The sequence below is a fragment of the Lontra canadensis genome, unplaced genomic scaffold (genome assembly GCF_010015895.1).
Source record: "Lontra canadensis isolate GAN:19392208 unplaced genomic scaffold, GSC_riverotter_1.0 scaffold122, whole genome shotgun sequence".
NCBI classification, from domain to species: Eukaryota; Metazoa; Chordata; class Mammalia; order Carnivora; family Mustelidae; genus Lontra; species Lontra canadensis.
Window position 1 is genome coordinate 580667 of NW_022631116.1, and position 16280 is coordinate 596946.

The window sequence follows — 16280 nt, forward strand, 5'->3', positions numbered from 1 at the left end:
TCCCGTGTGCAAGAAGCATCCCAAACGTGACTTGAAATGGCAGCGCGCGGGGACCGCAGTCCAGCCCTGCCCCGGAAACCTCTGGGAACGGAGGCGCGGCCTCTTTTCCGGGAGACTCAGCCACACCGTGCTCTTCGCGATTCTAGAGGGAACCTCAGGCCTCCAACCTCCAGCCCGGCACTCTCCCGCCCGCCCAGGGGCGAACACCGCCAGCCGCAGCCCTTTCCTTCCGCGTCTCGCCCGCCGGAAGTGACGCACAGGAAGCGGCCCCGTTCCCACGGGGGGCGGGGAAGGAAGATGGCGGCCCCCAGCAGGCGGTGAGGCGAGAGGAGGACACGGGGATCCCGGGGAGCGGCCGGACTGTTCCGTTATGGCCGCATCCCCGCACACTCTTTCCTCACGCCTCCTGACAGGTACGGCACCCGTCCTTGGGCACGACTTTGGGAAAATTCTCATCCTGTGGCCACGTGCAACGCCGTGGTTCCGGCTGGCTGCAACCTTGGAAGCCCTTGGCGAGGTCGGCTGGGCACCGGTGGGGGGAAGTGACCTCTGGAGCAGGCTGAAGTGAAGACACTGTGGAGCTAGGGACTAGTCTTGCACTGTGGTCCTGGTGGTCCTCACAGCCTCCGTCCCCTTCCCCCGGAGGGGTGGTGTCCGGGGCTGCTTTCGGTTTTTCGAGTGGAAGCTGGTGGAGAGGATGGAATAGAAGCTTGGGGCCCCACGAATCTCTTGGTTTGTCAGAGTCTCAGTTCCTCGTTACAGGTATAAGTTACTTGTAAGCTCCCTTCTAAGGACTGGCGAGCGCTTTGCCCTCACTCAGAAGCCTTGTTCCAATACAGCGGGGTTGTGCTGACAAGGATGAAGTTGTCACGATAAAGATAAAATGATACAGAGGATGACAACTGTAGATAGTGGGCTACAGTCCTTCTCAGAGTTTTGGGTTTCTACCATGAGCGTGGGCCCTGGTATCATCCTTCCACTTGAAGGACCTGTAACGACCACATGTTCAGTATGGTAGGTGCTTCCGTGACTTGGTCTCAGCTCAAGTGGCACCTTTTCAGAGATGCTTACCCTGACCACCCTATTTAAGGTAGAGCCCCTCTTTTCTCACGTCACTCTTACTTCTTTCCCCATGGTTAACATAGTCTGTAATTTTTTTTCTAAGATTTTATTTCTTAGAGCATGGTGGGGGGGTGGGGACAAAGGGAGAGGGAGAAGCAGGCTCCCCGCTGAGCAGGGATTTCCCCAAGCGGGGCTCCATCCCAGGACCCCAGAAATCATGACCCGAGCCACCTAGGTGCCATTGTAATTGTTTATTTATATATAGGTTTATTATGTGTTTCTCCCAACTAGAATGTAAAAACCCTGTGAAGGTTGGGGACAGTTCCTCTCGGGTTGGTCTCTGTGCCCCCACGGCCCAAAACAGTACCTGGTTTATACTGTCGACTCTCAGTAATTGTCCATTAATCGTATTTGTCCATTCATTAGAGAGATTAATTAAAGAAATGTTAAAGAGGAGGTTGGGGATTGTTTTGCCGCCAGTAGTTTTGATGATAACAAGTGGCTGTGAGAGGAATGTGTTGCTCCTGGTCTGTGATGGAGATGGGTAGGAGAAGCCAGGGACTCCTCTGGTCAAATCCTGTTTTTTGTTTTTTTAAGATTTTATTTATTTGACAGACAGAGATCACAAGCAGGCAGAGAGGCAGGCAGAGAGAGAGGAGGAAGCAGGCTCCCTGCTAAGCAGAGAGCCCGATGCGGGGCTCAATCCCAGTACCCTGAGATCATGACCTAAGCCGAAAGCAGAGGCTTTAACCCGCTGAGCCACGCAGGCGCCCCTCAAATCCGGGTTTTAGGCCTCACCTGTCACACGCTGTTTGCAGCACAGAGCACTGCTGATCACAGTGACTCTGAAACTCCTTTCTTCCTTTTCTCTTATCATGTTGTTATTTTATGGGCCTGTTTTGGCTGTGTAATCTCAGGCCATATCATTTGTGTTTGCTGGAATTGAGTTTATTCATCTATAAAATGAGGCAGTTGAACGAGATGATCTCAAAGGTCCTTTCTGGTTCAAAAAGAGGGGAGGAGAGTGGGAAGCGGGAGGGAGTAGAGATGAAACAAGAGTGGCCATGGTTTTAATAATTGTTGAAGCTGGGTCTGTGACTGAAATTTTTCATAATGAAAAGTTTTTTTTAAAAAAAGGTCTGTGATTCCTTTTTCTGTCATTCCTGACTGTGAGTGTGCTTTGATCATGACCCTAGGCACTGATTCTCAGGGAGCTCATCCCTTTCTTAGCGCTTGAATTGTTACCTCTATTGGGAGGTTTTTCCAGTGTGCATTCCTCTGCCTTTCAGTCCTGTACTTGTAGCTTCCTAGAAGAACAGTCTCACTTCACTGCTCAGAGTTCCCCAGTTCTAGTAAGTTGACTTTACGTGATTTGGTGCTGGATCAGTCTTTTTCAATGCTGGTACGAAGCTTCCTGAAACCATGAACACAGTTTCCCAAAAAATCTGCTAGTAAGTGGCCTGTACAAACTGCTAGGATCCACTTGAAAGATCATTACAGGAGTCTGATATGGAAGCACCATGGCGGGAAGGGGTGGCAGAAAGGCAACGTGTGACTGTATCAGGTGTCTAGCAGTTGTGCTGCTTTTGCTTCTAAAAATTCAAAGTATTTTATTGCCATTAAGAGAAATTCAGGACCTACAGTTACACGTCTGTGCATCACATTTACAAAGCTCTACCGTTGTGACTCAGTGTGGTGCTGAATGGTGGATATGGTCACGTTTCCAGGTTTTTAATGTTAACTCTTGTAAGCTCTGGGTATCTTCAAACCTATATTTGTTTACACAGGGCTGAAATGTCTTTCAGTTTCTAAGCACTGATTCATGGAAATGGAACATGTTTTGACTGAATGAAGTATTTTCATCATTTAAAAGTGTAGTTTCCAGCTGTTTTTTTTTTCTTTTTCCTTAACTACTATTCTGTAAAATCTCATTTTGACCCACTTAACCTTGAGAGATATTTTCCAACATGGTTCTGCTCTCCCAGCAACTTGTATTTCTCATTGGACTAAATGACCTCGGAACTGGTCTTGAAATTAAGGCCCAAATAATAAAACTTTGATGTTTTTTTATATAATCTCTTATCTTTATATTTTTATTTTATTTATTTGAGAGAAAAAGAGAGTACATGCATGCACATGAGCAGGGGAAGGGACAGAAGGAGAGGGAGAGGGAGAAGCAGGCTCCCCACTGAGTAGGTAGCCTGAAGGGGTTGGGGGGGGCTCCATCCCAGGACCCCGGGATCATAACCTGAGCCAAAGGTAGATCCTTAACCAACTGAGCCACCCAGCCCCCCCCCCCGCATGATCTTTTATTATTAAAATCCTGTCTTCCCAAAGAATAATGTCAAGACAAAAGAAGAAAATTGTACACTGTCGAACAAAACAAGCAAACCCTTGCATATCAGGATTCATTTGAAAGGAAATTTCAGAGGACTGATTTCAGAGCTGCTGTTCCTACCTGTAAGCATATACAGGCAACGCATATTCATATATATGGAAAACAAGCATTTCGTAATTAACTGAGGTTGGAGAGTATGACTCCAGTGAGGAAGTGAGTTACTCTGGTCTAAGATAATCGCCATGTATCCAGAGGGGCAGTGATCCTTCCAAGTAAATTATGTAGAAAATCCAGTCATCAAACATGAGCTCACTGTTGCAGAGAAAGTGCTCTGCCAGCTGTTGTAGCAGAGGTGAGAAAAGGAGAATTACTGCCATCAAGGTACCCAAAACTGTGGTGATGGAAACAATTGACAAGAAGAAGTGCCATAAAAAAGAGTATAAAGTGGTAGAGTAGTTGAAAAGAGACTTTGAAAATTTGACAGGCAGAGAGTGGAGACAAGACACAGCTGGCCAGAGAAGCATCAGCAAAGACGAACAAATTGTGAAATGTGTGGTGTGCTGAGTGGAGAGTAATGAGTTATAGGTCCATGTGCGGGTGAGTAATGTCTATCCTGGGCTTCCCACAGAAGACCCACCTATCACAACCCATCCTTGTGGAGGTACTGGGAGAGCAATTGGAAGCAGGCATGATGACCCTGGAAATGAGTCAAAGCTTAGAAATTACCCCCATAATTGCATTTCCTTGGGGACAGTATGCAGTGGGACATGATTGTCTTAAAGTGGCTAGACACAGCAAGAGGAGAGGCATGAAGGTGGCGGAGAACGAGAAAGATTTTGGGTCATGGAAGCCATGGGACCATCACTTACATGGCCTGACACAGAAGCATTGGGTTGTTACATTTGAGAGGTTTGGTTTGATTAAAAGGCAGATTCAGCTCTATAGGCTTCTTCCTGCCTAGATTGATAGACCCAAACTTCACTGAGGACGCTCTCCCCTCCCTTTTGGTTAGTTGTCTTACCCAGCATGGCCCCAGCATTCATCTGAAATGTATTTTCCAGTTTACTGTCTCTTACTGAGAAAACCTGTGTTTCTCATTTTCCGCTATCTTTAAAAGTGATTGAACTGATTGTCTTATATTTTCCTCAAAAAGATCTACAGTGTGGTCATCTCAGCATTTCATATAATAAAAGCATAATGATCCTGAAATGAAAAATTGCCCCATCCCTGTGGAAGAATTCCATTTAGTAAATCAAGCTGATACGTGGCGGTGATTCACGAATCCGATCAGAGGTCTGACCCATCGCACGTGCTTACAGTGGTGGCCGGCTTTGCTTCTCGGTAGGCGCAGTCAGCATTTGGTGAGAAGCACTAATCCTATGAGCCTTGTCTTCCCCTGTTCTCTATTACAGGTCGGGTAGGAGGATGTGTCCGGTATCTAGAGAGAAGAGCGATGCAGGAATCCCCTCACACATTCGTGCATCTTTTCAGGAGCGTCAGTAAGCAGTGGATTACATTTCAGCACTTGACCTTCCTCAGGCGCATGGTATGTTCGGAAGACCATCCCCTCTCTGCCGCTGTCTGCCTTTCCTTTCTTTGTGTGAGGGAATTTGAGAAATTCCTGTGAAAAGAAGAGTTGTAAGAAGTACCGCTTGGAAAAGACTTTTATATCGTGTCCTCTTGAGTTTTTCCAAAACTTTAATTCCTTGTTTTGATTATCCTTAACTGAAACCAGAGTAGTCCTGGCATTTGAGGTTAAAAGTATGATCTTGAACTTACTGATTAAGTTTGGAGAAAGATTGAAAACTTCTGGCATATTTCACCTAGGAGAAAATTAGGAAAAGCTGAACCATTATCATACATCTCTTTAAATTCTTTAAAGTTCTGTGAATATATCAATGATACAGAAATAATTTGTTTAATAGGGTGACCTTCCTGTTTTCCTACATCAGCAGTGCATCTGAAAGTCTTTTAAATGCATGCACCTCTGAGTAGACTCAAGCAAATTGAGATTTTAGAATTTGCTAGGTATTTTATAGTGGGCATTACTCCTACGTCCTGGCCCTCTAGGTTGGCTTCATGATCCTGTGGGCGACATGGTAGCTTATTCTTAATTACCAGTGAGGACATTTGCCATTAAATAGAAAAGTATAGAATGGAGAAATATTAACTAAAAACTCGTAATTGATGCAAGCATGAACCGTTAGCAAGTTCACAATCTCAAATCTGATTTGATGCTTCTCTTTTTTAACTTAGAATGCCTACTCTAATGTAAATATAAAATTAACTTAAAATCTTAATGAAGCTCATTTTTTTTTTTTTAAGATTTTATTTATTTATTTGACAGAAATCACAAGTAGGCAGAGAGGTAGGCAGAGAGAGAGGAGGAAGCAGGCTGTCCTCAGACCAGAGAGCCCAATGCAGGGCTCGATCCCAGGACCCTGGGATCATGACTGGAGCCGAAGGTAGAGGCTTTCACCCACTGAGCCACCCAGGTGCCCCTGAAGCTCATTATTTTGATAAGGGATTTACATTTCTAGGAATGTTCAGATTTCTTAAGTTGGGGATCAAGAATAGTGAGTATTTAGAAGAGAAACTCAAGGATGTATACAAGGATGTATAATGCCTTTCTTACGTACGCAGAATTCTGAGTTCCTTCATGAGTTCTTAATTCCTTTCTAGGACTAGTGTATATAATTTCAAGTCTTTGCGATATAACAGAAAAGTCTCTTAACTGGTTATCAGAGTAGGTGGTTCCAAGAACCAGGGCCACTTACAACTAACTAGTTATTGACTCTTTTTTTTTTTTTTAATTTGACAGAGATCACAAGTAGGCGGAGAGGCAGGTAGAGAGAGAGAGAGAGGAGGAGGAAGCAGGCTCCCCGCTGAGCAGAGAGCCCGATGTGGGGCTTGATCCCAGGACCCTGGAATCCCAAGGTCCTGGGATCAAGCCCTGAGCCGAAGGCAGAGGCTTTAACCCACTGAGCCACCCAGGCGCCCCTGGTTGTTGACTCTTGTTAGTTACAACTAACTGGTTGTTGACTCTGTCGCTTTATTTCTGAGCCTTGGTTTTCTCTTCTATAAGCTAAAGAAGGAGATACTGATAATGATCCGACTTCCTAAATAGACTTTTTAAGAAGCACAGATAAGATATATACTTTATAGACTATGAAGACCGATATTATGTAAAACTAAACAGTGCCTCACTAGGTTAGTAATAGTTACTGCTCCTTGCTGGCAAACCGTAGAGGCTGTCAGACGGTAAAGCTCAACGTTCTTTCCACAGACACAGTGCTTTCCTTTCACTGAGCCCTAAAGTGTTCCCTACCGCCATGCCCTTCTCTGCACTATTTGCCTAGAAGCGTGGAAAGTCACCAGGTTGACTTGGGAGAACTTCCTTTTTTCCAACGTATTTGGTACCTTTTGGGGATCGTGTTGGAGGGAATACGAAATTTATTTTTCTTTCAAGGAACTTATATGTCCAGGATTTTCTAAACCATAGAATTAAGAACCATCACCGAGGTGTCAGTTAGGTCCACTGTACCTCTTAGTGTAGTTGTTTCCATGTAACAAACACTCAAATATTCGTTAATTCAGCATGTATTTACTAAAGGTATAGGGGATCCACTATTGTAACAGACTGATAGGAGGCGTAGCTCAACAATGGTATAAGAGCATTTGGGGCCTTGGGTTTACAGTAACACGTACTTTCCTTATTTAGTATGTCACACAACTGAACAGAAGCCTCAACCAGCAAGTAAAACGGAAGCCAGAACCCGTGGCATCTCCTCTCCTTGAGAAAACACCTTTGGGTCAGGCCAAAGCAGAAATCTGTGCAATGAGACCTCTTCCGCCCCCCAGCCTACCTTTATCCAGAAAATCAGGTGACAAAGAATTGCTCGAACTGGAATCGGCCTCCGTAGTTGAAGGCTCGCTAGATGCGGGGACAGAGACAAAGGACGAAAAGCACTGGAAAGAGATGAAGTTGCATCTGGACGATTTGCCAGGAATTTTGGCGCGGCTGTCCAAAATCAAACTCACAGGTACCTTGTTTTTCTGCTGCAGTCAGGTTCTTACTCGAAACTTTATTTTTAGTTAAACGAAATGCTGATTTTGTTACTGCACCAAAAGGAGTATCTTGAGACTACCCATCTTCTATTAGTGTTTTTTTATTTCTCTTCGATTTACTTGGGATTCAAAATCAGCTTTTCCAAATTCTGTTTACACAGAGCTGTAATAGTTTTGAAGTAAACACATTGTACTAAAACTAGTCTTTTTTATTTGCAGTTAAAGTGGAGTGCCTATCCTGCTTATTTCCTTGTCTTTTGTGTTCTTAGGCCTACTCTCCTTTAAAGATGGCAGTGGGGTAATGAGTCCTGTTTTGAGTTCTGAAAACAAAAAGGCCTGCACGCCTGTGGCCACGGGGACTCCGAGCACTCCACTGGGTTTTGCTTCTCGTAGGGCCTCTGGGATTGTCCCAGGCATGCCGAGACTAGAGTGTATTTCTGGAACCAGATTGTGTGGCCTCAGGCCAGCGAACTGTACCAAATTTTATTGTACGCATTAGGTATTAAGCCGTAACAACGTCATTCGGTTGTCATAGCATCTGTGAGTTAGGCAAAGCTTTATGGTCATCAGCCTGTCTCAGAGCTAAACTTAGAAGTAGCTTATTCTGGGCTAACTTTGTTCTGAAGGTACATCCTGGGACATTTTGCAGCTTGAGGACCCCGCCTCTCCTTTTCTTGTTGGACGAGAGTAGAGAGAAAAAATACGGAGGGGGAATAAAAAGCTAAACCAGGCGCTCTTTGAGGAAAGAAGTGGAAAGCAGTGTCACTGAGTCAACATGGCAAAATGAACAGATAAGACGGAGAGACTTTGGAGAGTAGAGAAGACCAGGGAAAGAGTGGTGTGTGTGTGTTTTTCCAGAGAGTTGAGCCTTGAAGTATATCAGGTAACTTCTTTCCTCAGGGACCAAAGCCACTTAAAATCTTTTTTTTTTTTTTTTGTGGGAGTCGGGGATGGAAAACAGGCATAGAAAGTTTGCCAGATAGAAGAACATAGTAAGACTTACCTTGTGTAACTCCAGAACGGTAAGGCTAATTCCAGGTGCCTCCTTGAAAACAGGCCTCCGTGCTTTGTGGCAGCCGAGGAAGGAATCACCACCTTTCAATGAAAAGTTATCTTTTGTCATTTATACAAATGGCGTGTGATGTTGCTGCCGTGGTAAGAATGATGGCAGATGTCATCGTAAGGATGTCACCCCAAAAATGAGTCCCCTCAGTCTGAAGGCAGCAGAAGTAGGCTCTGTCGACAGCAGGAGCTTCTTGCTTCGTGTGCACATCATTGAACGTGTGTTCAGGTCCGCATCCCGCTCTCGCTTCGCAGACGGCTTCTCCCTCACCGCCCCATTCCTGGCGGTAATACCAGCATTCTTTGCTTCCCCGAGATGGGAGACCTTAGCCTCATTCTTTATTCTTGGCTCTCCAGTCTCCCTTCATCTCTAGTCCAACGTCCCACTGTTAGCATTGGTGTGCCTTGTAACGCCCATGAGATGACTCATCCCCGTTACTGAAGCTGCCGTCCTAGCTCAGGTCCAGTGGCCTCTGGTCACTGCAGCCGGTTGTCTCCGACTCTCTCCTGCTGGACCAACTTCCCAAAAACATTGCTTTTACGTATTCCTTACCTACTCAAGAGTCTGCAGTCCTTCTGTATTGCTTCCTGACACAACTCTGCCCGGCTTTAGAGAAAAGCTATGATCGGGAATGATCAAACTCTTCCCCATAAACAGACTCCTCCTCCCACCTAACCTTGCCAGTTAGGCTAGGCCTTCCACCCATCATACCCATTCCTCCTGCCTCCATGGGAGACTGGTCTGCCCCTCTTACATCCATTTAGAGCCTTTCAAGACTTCTCCGTTAAGCCTTCTCTTGTCTGCTCTTGGCCCGACTCTTCCTTCTCAAAACTTGGAATCTGACTTTGAGGCCCAGCACACTTGAGTTCAGATCCCGGCTAGGACATTTACTAGTCAAGCGAGCCCTTGGGCAGCTTCTCAGCCTTGTTGAGACAACTCTCTCACCTGTAGAGTAGGAATAATAATAAATCCTCGAAGCGTTAAATCGCATAATGCATTCAAAGTACCCAATAGCAGGCCTGACACAAGGAGCACCTCAAAGGTTAGTTTCCAAATAATTACAGGTAAATGTATGCTTGTCTATGTAATGTATATTCCCTAAGTTGTTCGAGGCCAAAAAGTCTTGCCATCTCCGTGTTGAGTACTTGTAGTCTCTGAGTCCAAGTGCTTCTCACTTGGAAGGACTTGCCGTTAGAGGGAACATGAGAAATTGAAGTCGTCCAGAGCAGGACAACTGCAAGGAAGAGGGGATATGGAAACCCTGTCCCTTGGGGAACGAGATTGTTTGGCTTGGGAGAGAGAAGGGAGGAGGGAGAAGGAAGACGAGAGAAGGGAGACTGGCCGTGTTCGAGTAGCAACAGCTCCTGCGATTCAAAGGAACCGTGCTGCTGATGTACCGTCGGGAGGGCAGAACAAGGAGATTGCATTTCAGCAGCACGAAGGAGAGCTCTCAGGAGAACGATCGGATGGGAGGGGAAATGGGCTGCCGTGTGAGGCCGTGGTCCCTGTCCGTTAGAACCATCCAGGTAGAAGCCGATTATCTTTGAGGGAAGGGATCAATCCCTGCGTTGTGTAGTGGGCGGAACTCGATGATACTAGGAGTTGGTCTCCCTTCAGTATTTGTTGTGTGTCCGCCAGTACCTTTGTGCGAGATGCTTGTGATACGGAGACAGCAGGATTTCTGTCCTCAAGAAGAAGCTAATCATATGGTGGGGGGAGTTTTGTAGGCATGCAGATATATACGGATAAAACAACTGCAGTCAGATGCCTCTGGGTTTCAAACCCAGAACTTCTAGTAACCTTCGTGACCTTGGGTCGTTAACCTCGAGTGCAGTAGTTTATCTGTAAGGTAGAGATAACAGTACTCCTGTAGCCTTATCTTTTTTTTTTTTCCTGTAGCCTTATCTTAAGGATTAAACGAGATAATGCGTGTGAGACCTTCAGGTGCCCAGCACCTTGTAGATGCTAAATTAACTATTATTAACACTGTTACTCTTATCTTTACTTGCTTAGGGCAGTCGGTGTTCTGAGTGTTGTAGCAGCTGCATCGTAGGGCAGAGTGGGGACCCAGAGAAGGGAGTGTTGTTTCTGCCTGTTAAGGGGGTTGAGGTGAATGAGTGCTTACTAGGTACAGAGGGCAAGGATTGTATGTAAGCAGAGGGAGGAGGCTTTGCAAAGGCAAAGAAGCTGAATGCATCCTGGCATATTCTGGAAGCTGTGGATACCAAGAGGAATGCAGCAGGACCTGCGCGTGAGACAGAGGAGACGGTCACTGGGAGTCTGAAAGTTCAGCAGGGCCATAGTGCCACACTGGCATGCATTTCATGCTCAGAAGCTTGGCTCTTATGCCCAAGCAACGGGAAGTTCTGGAAGGTTCTTTGGAGAAACACACAATCACTTTGTGTTCTGTCTCATTTATTTATTTATTTTTTAATTTTAATTTTAATTAATTTTCACTTTAATTATTTAATTTATTTTAATTTATTTAAATTTTAATTACTACCCGAGTATTACGAACTTATGGCGATAAATATTCAAATAATACAGAAGCATGTATCCAAAACTGAAAAAGTACCCTTTCTAGCCATTCTAGATAAAACCCCTACTTGAAATGTAGCCTCTTCTACATGTATGTAAATAGATCTAGAGCCATAGGTATGGTTGTACATTTTAATGGAAATAGGATCATTACACACACACACACACACACACACACACACACAGTTCTGCAGTTTGCTACTTTCTTAGCAGCATAACTTCCAGTGAAAGTGTTTGCCACTGCATACCCTTCCATTAAGTAGAACTGCCTTTTTTTTCCTTACCTCACCCTCTACCGCTAAACACGCAGGGTGTTTCCAGCACGTGGGAATCTGATTCCCTCTGTATCCGGTGCTTGTGCATAAGCAGTCTTTACCGGTTTTGCCTCTAGGGTAACAGAAAAAGATTTTTATGTCTCTTGGGTTTCATATTTTAAGTCATAATGGGATTTAGCATCTTTTTCTCTATCTTGATCATTTGTGTTTTCTCTTCTTTGTTTCTTATACTCTCAGTCATTTCTTACTCGTATTTTTTTGTCATGTTTTGTTGTTCCATTTTATTTTGTCCCACTGAGATATTTAACTTTTATGTATTGGATAGATTTTTTTTCTGCCCTGTGGTTATAAAAACATTCACTCGTGTTTTTTCCTGGTACTTTTCTATTTTTTGTCGTATTCTCTAAGGTTTGGGGAGCATGTCGAATTCAGTTCCGTGGAAGGAGTAGGATTGATTAAGAGATCTGTGATACTGGCTAATTGAGCAAGGGGTGCCTGTTCTTGTAAATAAAGCTTTATTGGAACACAGCCATTTCCATTTGTTCTACACTGATGTCACACTGCGCTGACATCACATTGCATCAGCGGAGCTGAGTAACTAACTTATAGAAAACTTATGGCCTGGAAAACCTGAAACAGTTCCTACCTGGCCCTTTAGAAGGAGAGACCTGCTGAGCCCGGCTGTCGAGCACGGGCCAGTGAGAGGCAAGCATGACGACCAGCACACCAGTGGCAGTCGGCTGTGAACTGACTTGGCCTTCACTAAGGCTGTGGTGGGTCAGGAGGAGAAGGGAGAGAAGGGGACAGAGAGAGATTGAGGAAGCAGAATGAACAGGACCTTATGGAGAGTTTGGGGAGTGCTGGGGAGGCCTGAAATAAAAGGTTAGGACACAGAGCAACAAAAGTTTTGGCTGCCACGAAGCAAGCACTCTCCAGTTCTCTGGGCCCCGTGCGCCTGATTCTCACACACCTGAGCCAGTGCTCTCAGAGAGAACACGGTGTAGTGACCTGTGGGCCAGAGTCCCTGCATTCAGATCCTGGCTCTTACTAGTTGAGTGACCTTGAGTAAGTTCCATAAAAAAAGAAAAAACCACAGCCACCCTGTGTGCTGTGGTTTACCCACTGTAAACTAGAGCTAATGATAGCTGTTTTAAACTACATAGAGGTGATAGGTTAAGAGCTGTACACTTATCTCTTATTTCTTTCTTAAGGATTTTATTTATTTGTCAGAGACAGAGAGAGAGCGCGCGCACAGGCAGGCAGAGTGGCAGGCAGAGGCAGAGGGAGAAGCAGTTTCCCTGCCAAGCAGGGAGCCTGATGTGGGACTCAATCCCAGGACGCTGGGATCATGACCTGAGCCACCCAGGCGTCCCTGTACACTTGTCTGTTAAAAGATAAATTCGTTCCCTAGGTGCTGTCACAGGCATTTTTTTAAAGGATTTTATTTATTCATTTGATAGAGATCACAAGTAGGCAGAGAAGCAGGCAGAGGAGGAAGCAGGTGCCCTGCTGAGCAGAGAGCCCGATGTAGGGCTCCATCCCAGGACCCTGGGATCACGAACTGAGCTGAAGGCAGAGGCTTTGACCCACTGAGCCACCAGGCGCTCCTGCCATAGGCATTTGAGTGTGAGACGATTAGCCCTGCTCTAGAAAACCTCCCAGCTTTCTTGTGTGGATCAGTGGTACTGGGAGGCTGAAAAGTGTGAGCACCGATGGAAGAAACAGGTTTGGCGCGGAGATGAGCTCAGTTTTGGTCTTGCGGATTTTGAGCAGCTGCCGCATGTCCCGGTGGAGAGGTTCGGTGGGCGGTGGGCCATGGAGGACAGGAGCTCAGATAGGATGTTGGGCCTTCAGCATGGCCCTCGGCCATGAAGCGGAGGTAGCCAGCAAAATTGTCAGGGGTCGGTGTGTAGTGACCAGAACAGAAGACCAAGGTCGTTTGGGGGTGCATCCCCTTTTAAGGATTGGGTAGAGTGTAACGGAGCCCGTGAGAAACTAAATGATCAGGGGAAGGGAAACAGGAAAGGGCTTAGTCACAGACACCGGAGGAGAAGACACGGTTCCTGAAGGAAGTGATCAACACTTAAATGCTAGAGGTCTACGAAGATGGCTGGCCAGAAAGTATCTTATTTGGCCCTTAGGAAGTCAGTGTTGACTGACTGCTAAATCAGGAAATAACTGTCAGTGTTTCCTCTTCTTAAGAAGAGCCTTAAATGAGGTACTTGAAATGATTCATTTAGAAGAATTCCTTAAAGTTTATTTTCAGAATCCTTACTTCTTTGGGCACAGAAGGAAAGTGTGGGAATTGGTTTAGGACCCATTTTTTTGGCGGGAGGCCACACCTGCCTCTCCTTCACCCTGACTGCTGCTGTCCTGCTTTTCCTTTCATGTACCTTACGGTGTTGTATATCAGAACAGGCATTCCGGATGCAGGGTTTGATGTTTAAAACATGGAGACTGAAATCTAAAGCCGCGATTAAATTGCTCATTTAACCGTACGTCATGTGTCCGTGTGCACTGACTCATCGGCTCCCACACGTCTGCGTGCTAATGAGCACACACCGCACACGTGTTCGCACGACACTTCCTGGCCGCTGTCCCCAGGGATTCCGATCCCGTAGGTCTGGGACAGGACCCAGAGATCTGCATTTCTGACAAGCACGCCAGATGATCTGATGCAGGTGGTCTCGGACCACCCTTCAAGCAAGTGAAGTAGGTGTTGGGCAGGAAGGGGGCCGGTCCCAGACCCCGTGGTCTGGCTGGATGTGGGGAGCGTGCACCCTGTGAGAGCCCGAGCAGCCCTCGCTACCGCTGGCGGCAGGAGAAGCCGGCTGGGCAGGATCTGGACCACACAAGACATGGATGCAAAAGCAAGATGTACCGAGGAAAAGGCGAGCAGCAGCCTCCCCTGCAACCACAGAGGGAGAAGTCCCAGGGCAGTAAATTTCCCCTCGTATCATTTTATATATTCCATGCCCCAGGTTTCTGGATGAGCTAATTGAATTAAAGTCGTTTCCTTCTGCTTATTCCATTTAAAGAGGCAGCACCCTTTGGGTGACCCCTACCCCCTTATTTGACCTTTTACCTCCCTATTTAGTTTATTACTTGAATTCACACATGTCTTGGAGTCAGCAGGAATTTTTTTTTTCTTAAAGAAAATCCCTGGTATCTATCAATTGATTTCTTTCAGACTCTTAACATCTTGGGCAATTCATTTATAGCTAATGATAGCCGGGGCAGGAATATCTGAGAGTCAGCGATCACTTTTATAGAACTAGTCTTTCTTTGCCTCCCTTTGTTTATAGCTGTAATATACCGATGATAATTAACCGTAGGATAAGTGAAGGGCTGTACAGTGACCCTACTTCTGTTTCATTTGTCGGATAGCGGGGTCGTCGCAGACAGATGCCCTGACATTCATGCCAGGATCTGAGCCAAATGTTTGCTGGTGCTGTACCATTTAAGGTTTTTGTTTTTTCTATGAAAGGAAATTAAGACTGAATTTATAAAGAAGCAATAATATATCTCCCTTGAGTTTCTCTTGCCAACTGAGCTATTTACAATATGTTTTTGGAGTTTGTTGCAAGGACCACACCGGGTTGGAGAAATTTTATTTGGGTTAGGATCATAAGAGGCTTTGGTGACTCAACTGAGTTTATACTTAATATGGGCCAATAAAAAGCAGGGTTCCCCCCCCACATAACATCTGTGCTGAAAAGCTACAACATGCTTTCTGAGACCAGAACATGAAAATGGATTGTTTGTTAGAACCAATAGATTATGCTGTTGACGGGACTGATACAAACTACAGTCTGTCAATGTATAGATTTTTCCCCCAGAGCCTAGAATGCTTTTTATTAAAAGAAAAAAAAAAAGCCCACAAGAATAGAGGATACAGTTTTATTTTAGATTGCTTGTATAGTTTTTAAAAGTCAAAGTCAACTGGCTGCAATCTTTGGCTCTCAGATACTATATAAGGAATCTTTATATTGATTGAGTAGAATTATGATTTCCTGACTTTTCATTTATATTTTGAAAAAATTGCCTTAATAATGATATGCTTATAAATGTTACAATACTATCTTTATTGATTACTTTTAGGAAACAAAATGGAAAATACAGATAAGCAAAAATGAAAAGAATGTTCAAAATAATAAGCACTTGGATGATTTTTGGCAAATTCTATAATTTTTTTTCCATCCGTCTTGTTCGTACGTGTTTGCTTCTTAAGCAAATATAAGACCACAGTGTAAATGCTTTTGGTAATTTTAGTGAGATATTATTCTGTGCATATGTTTTATGTCAGTATATTTGCCCTGGTTTTGGTGACTTAATTTTAAGTTTTGAAAGCAGTGTTTTCTTAAGAAGAAAATATGTAATATAAAAAAGTCCCCTGGGGTGCCTGGGTGGCTCAGAGGGTTAAAGCCTCTGCCTTCGGCTCAGGTCATGATCCCAGGGTCCTGGGATTGAGCCCCGCATCGGGTTCTCTGCTCAGCAGGGAGCCTGCTTTCTCTCTCTCTCTCTGCCTGCCTCTCTGCCTACTTGTGATCTCTGTCAAATAAATTAAAAAAAAAAAAAAAGTCCCCTTTGGCCTGTGTGGGTAACTGTTTTGCACACGGTGTTTGAGCCTCTTTTGTGCACACTGTGCATCTCGGTAGAAACAGCAAAGCCTCTGGACTGAGGCTGCCTGGGCTGCAGTCTCTGCTCTACCATTTATTGACTTTGTGATATGGACACGTATTTGTTCATTTCTATAAGCCTCAGTTTCTTCATCTGTAAAATAGGATAATCCTGCCTCATGGGTTTGTTGTCAGGATTATGGGAGATAATGCAAGTAATTAAGTACGGAACCTAGCATACGGTAAAGGTTGAAGAAAGGTTAATCGTCTCTATGCTACATTATATATTATATTAATGCGTATATAGTTTCTGATGT

General features: G+C 45.0%; 1 protein-coding gene across 1 annotated transcript in view; it reads left to right on the plus strand.

Annotated features, from left to right (window-relative positions):
• Positions 1-260: 260 nt before the first annotated feature.
• LOC116857273 (protoheme IX farnesyltransferase, mitochondrial) overlaps positions 261-16280 on the plus strand; it is a 128216-nt gene continuing 112196 nt past the window's right edge. The window contains exons 1-3 of the mRNA XM_032841218.1: positions 261-413; positions 4813-4946; positions 7122-7443. Coding sequence (XP_032697109.1) covers positions 371-413; positions 4813-4946; positions 7122-7443 — 499 coding nt within the window. The 5' untranslated portion in view covers positions 261-370. The remainder of the gene's footprint in view (positions 414-4812; positions 4947-7121; positions 7444-16280) is intronic.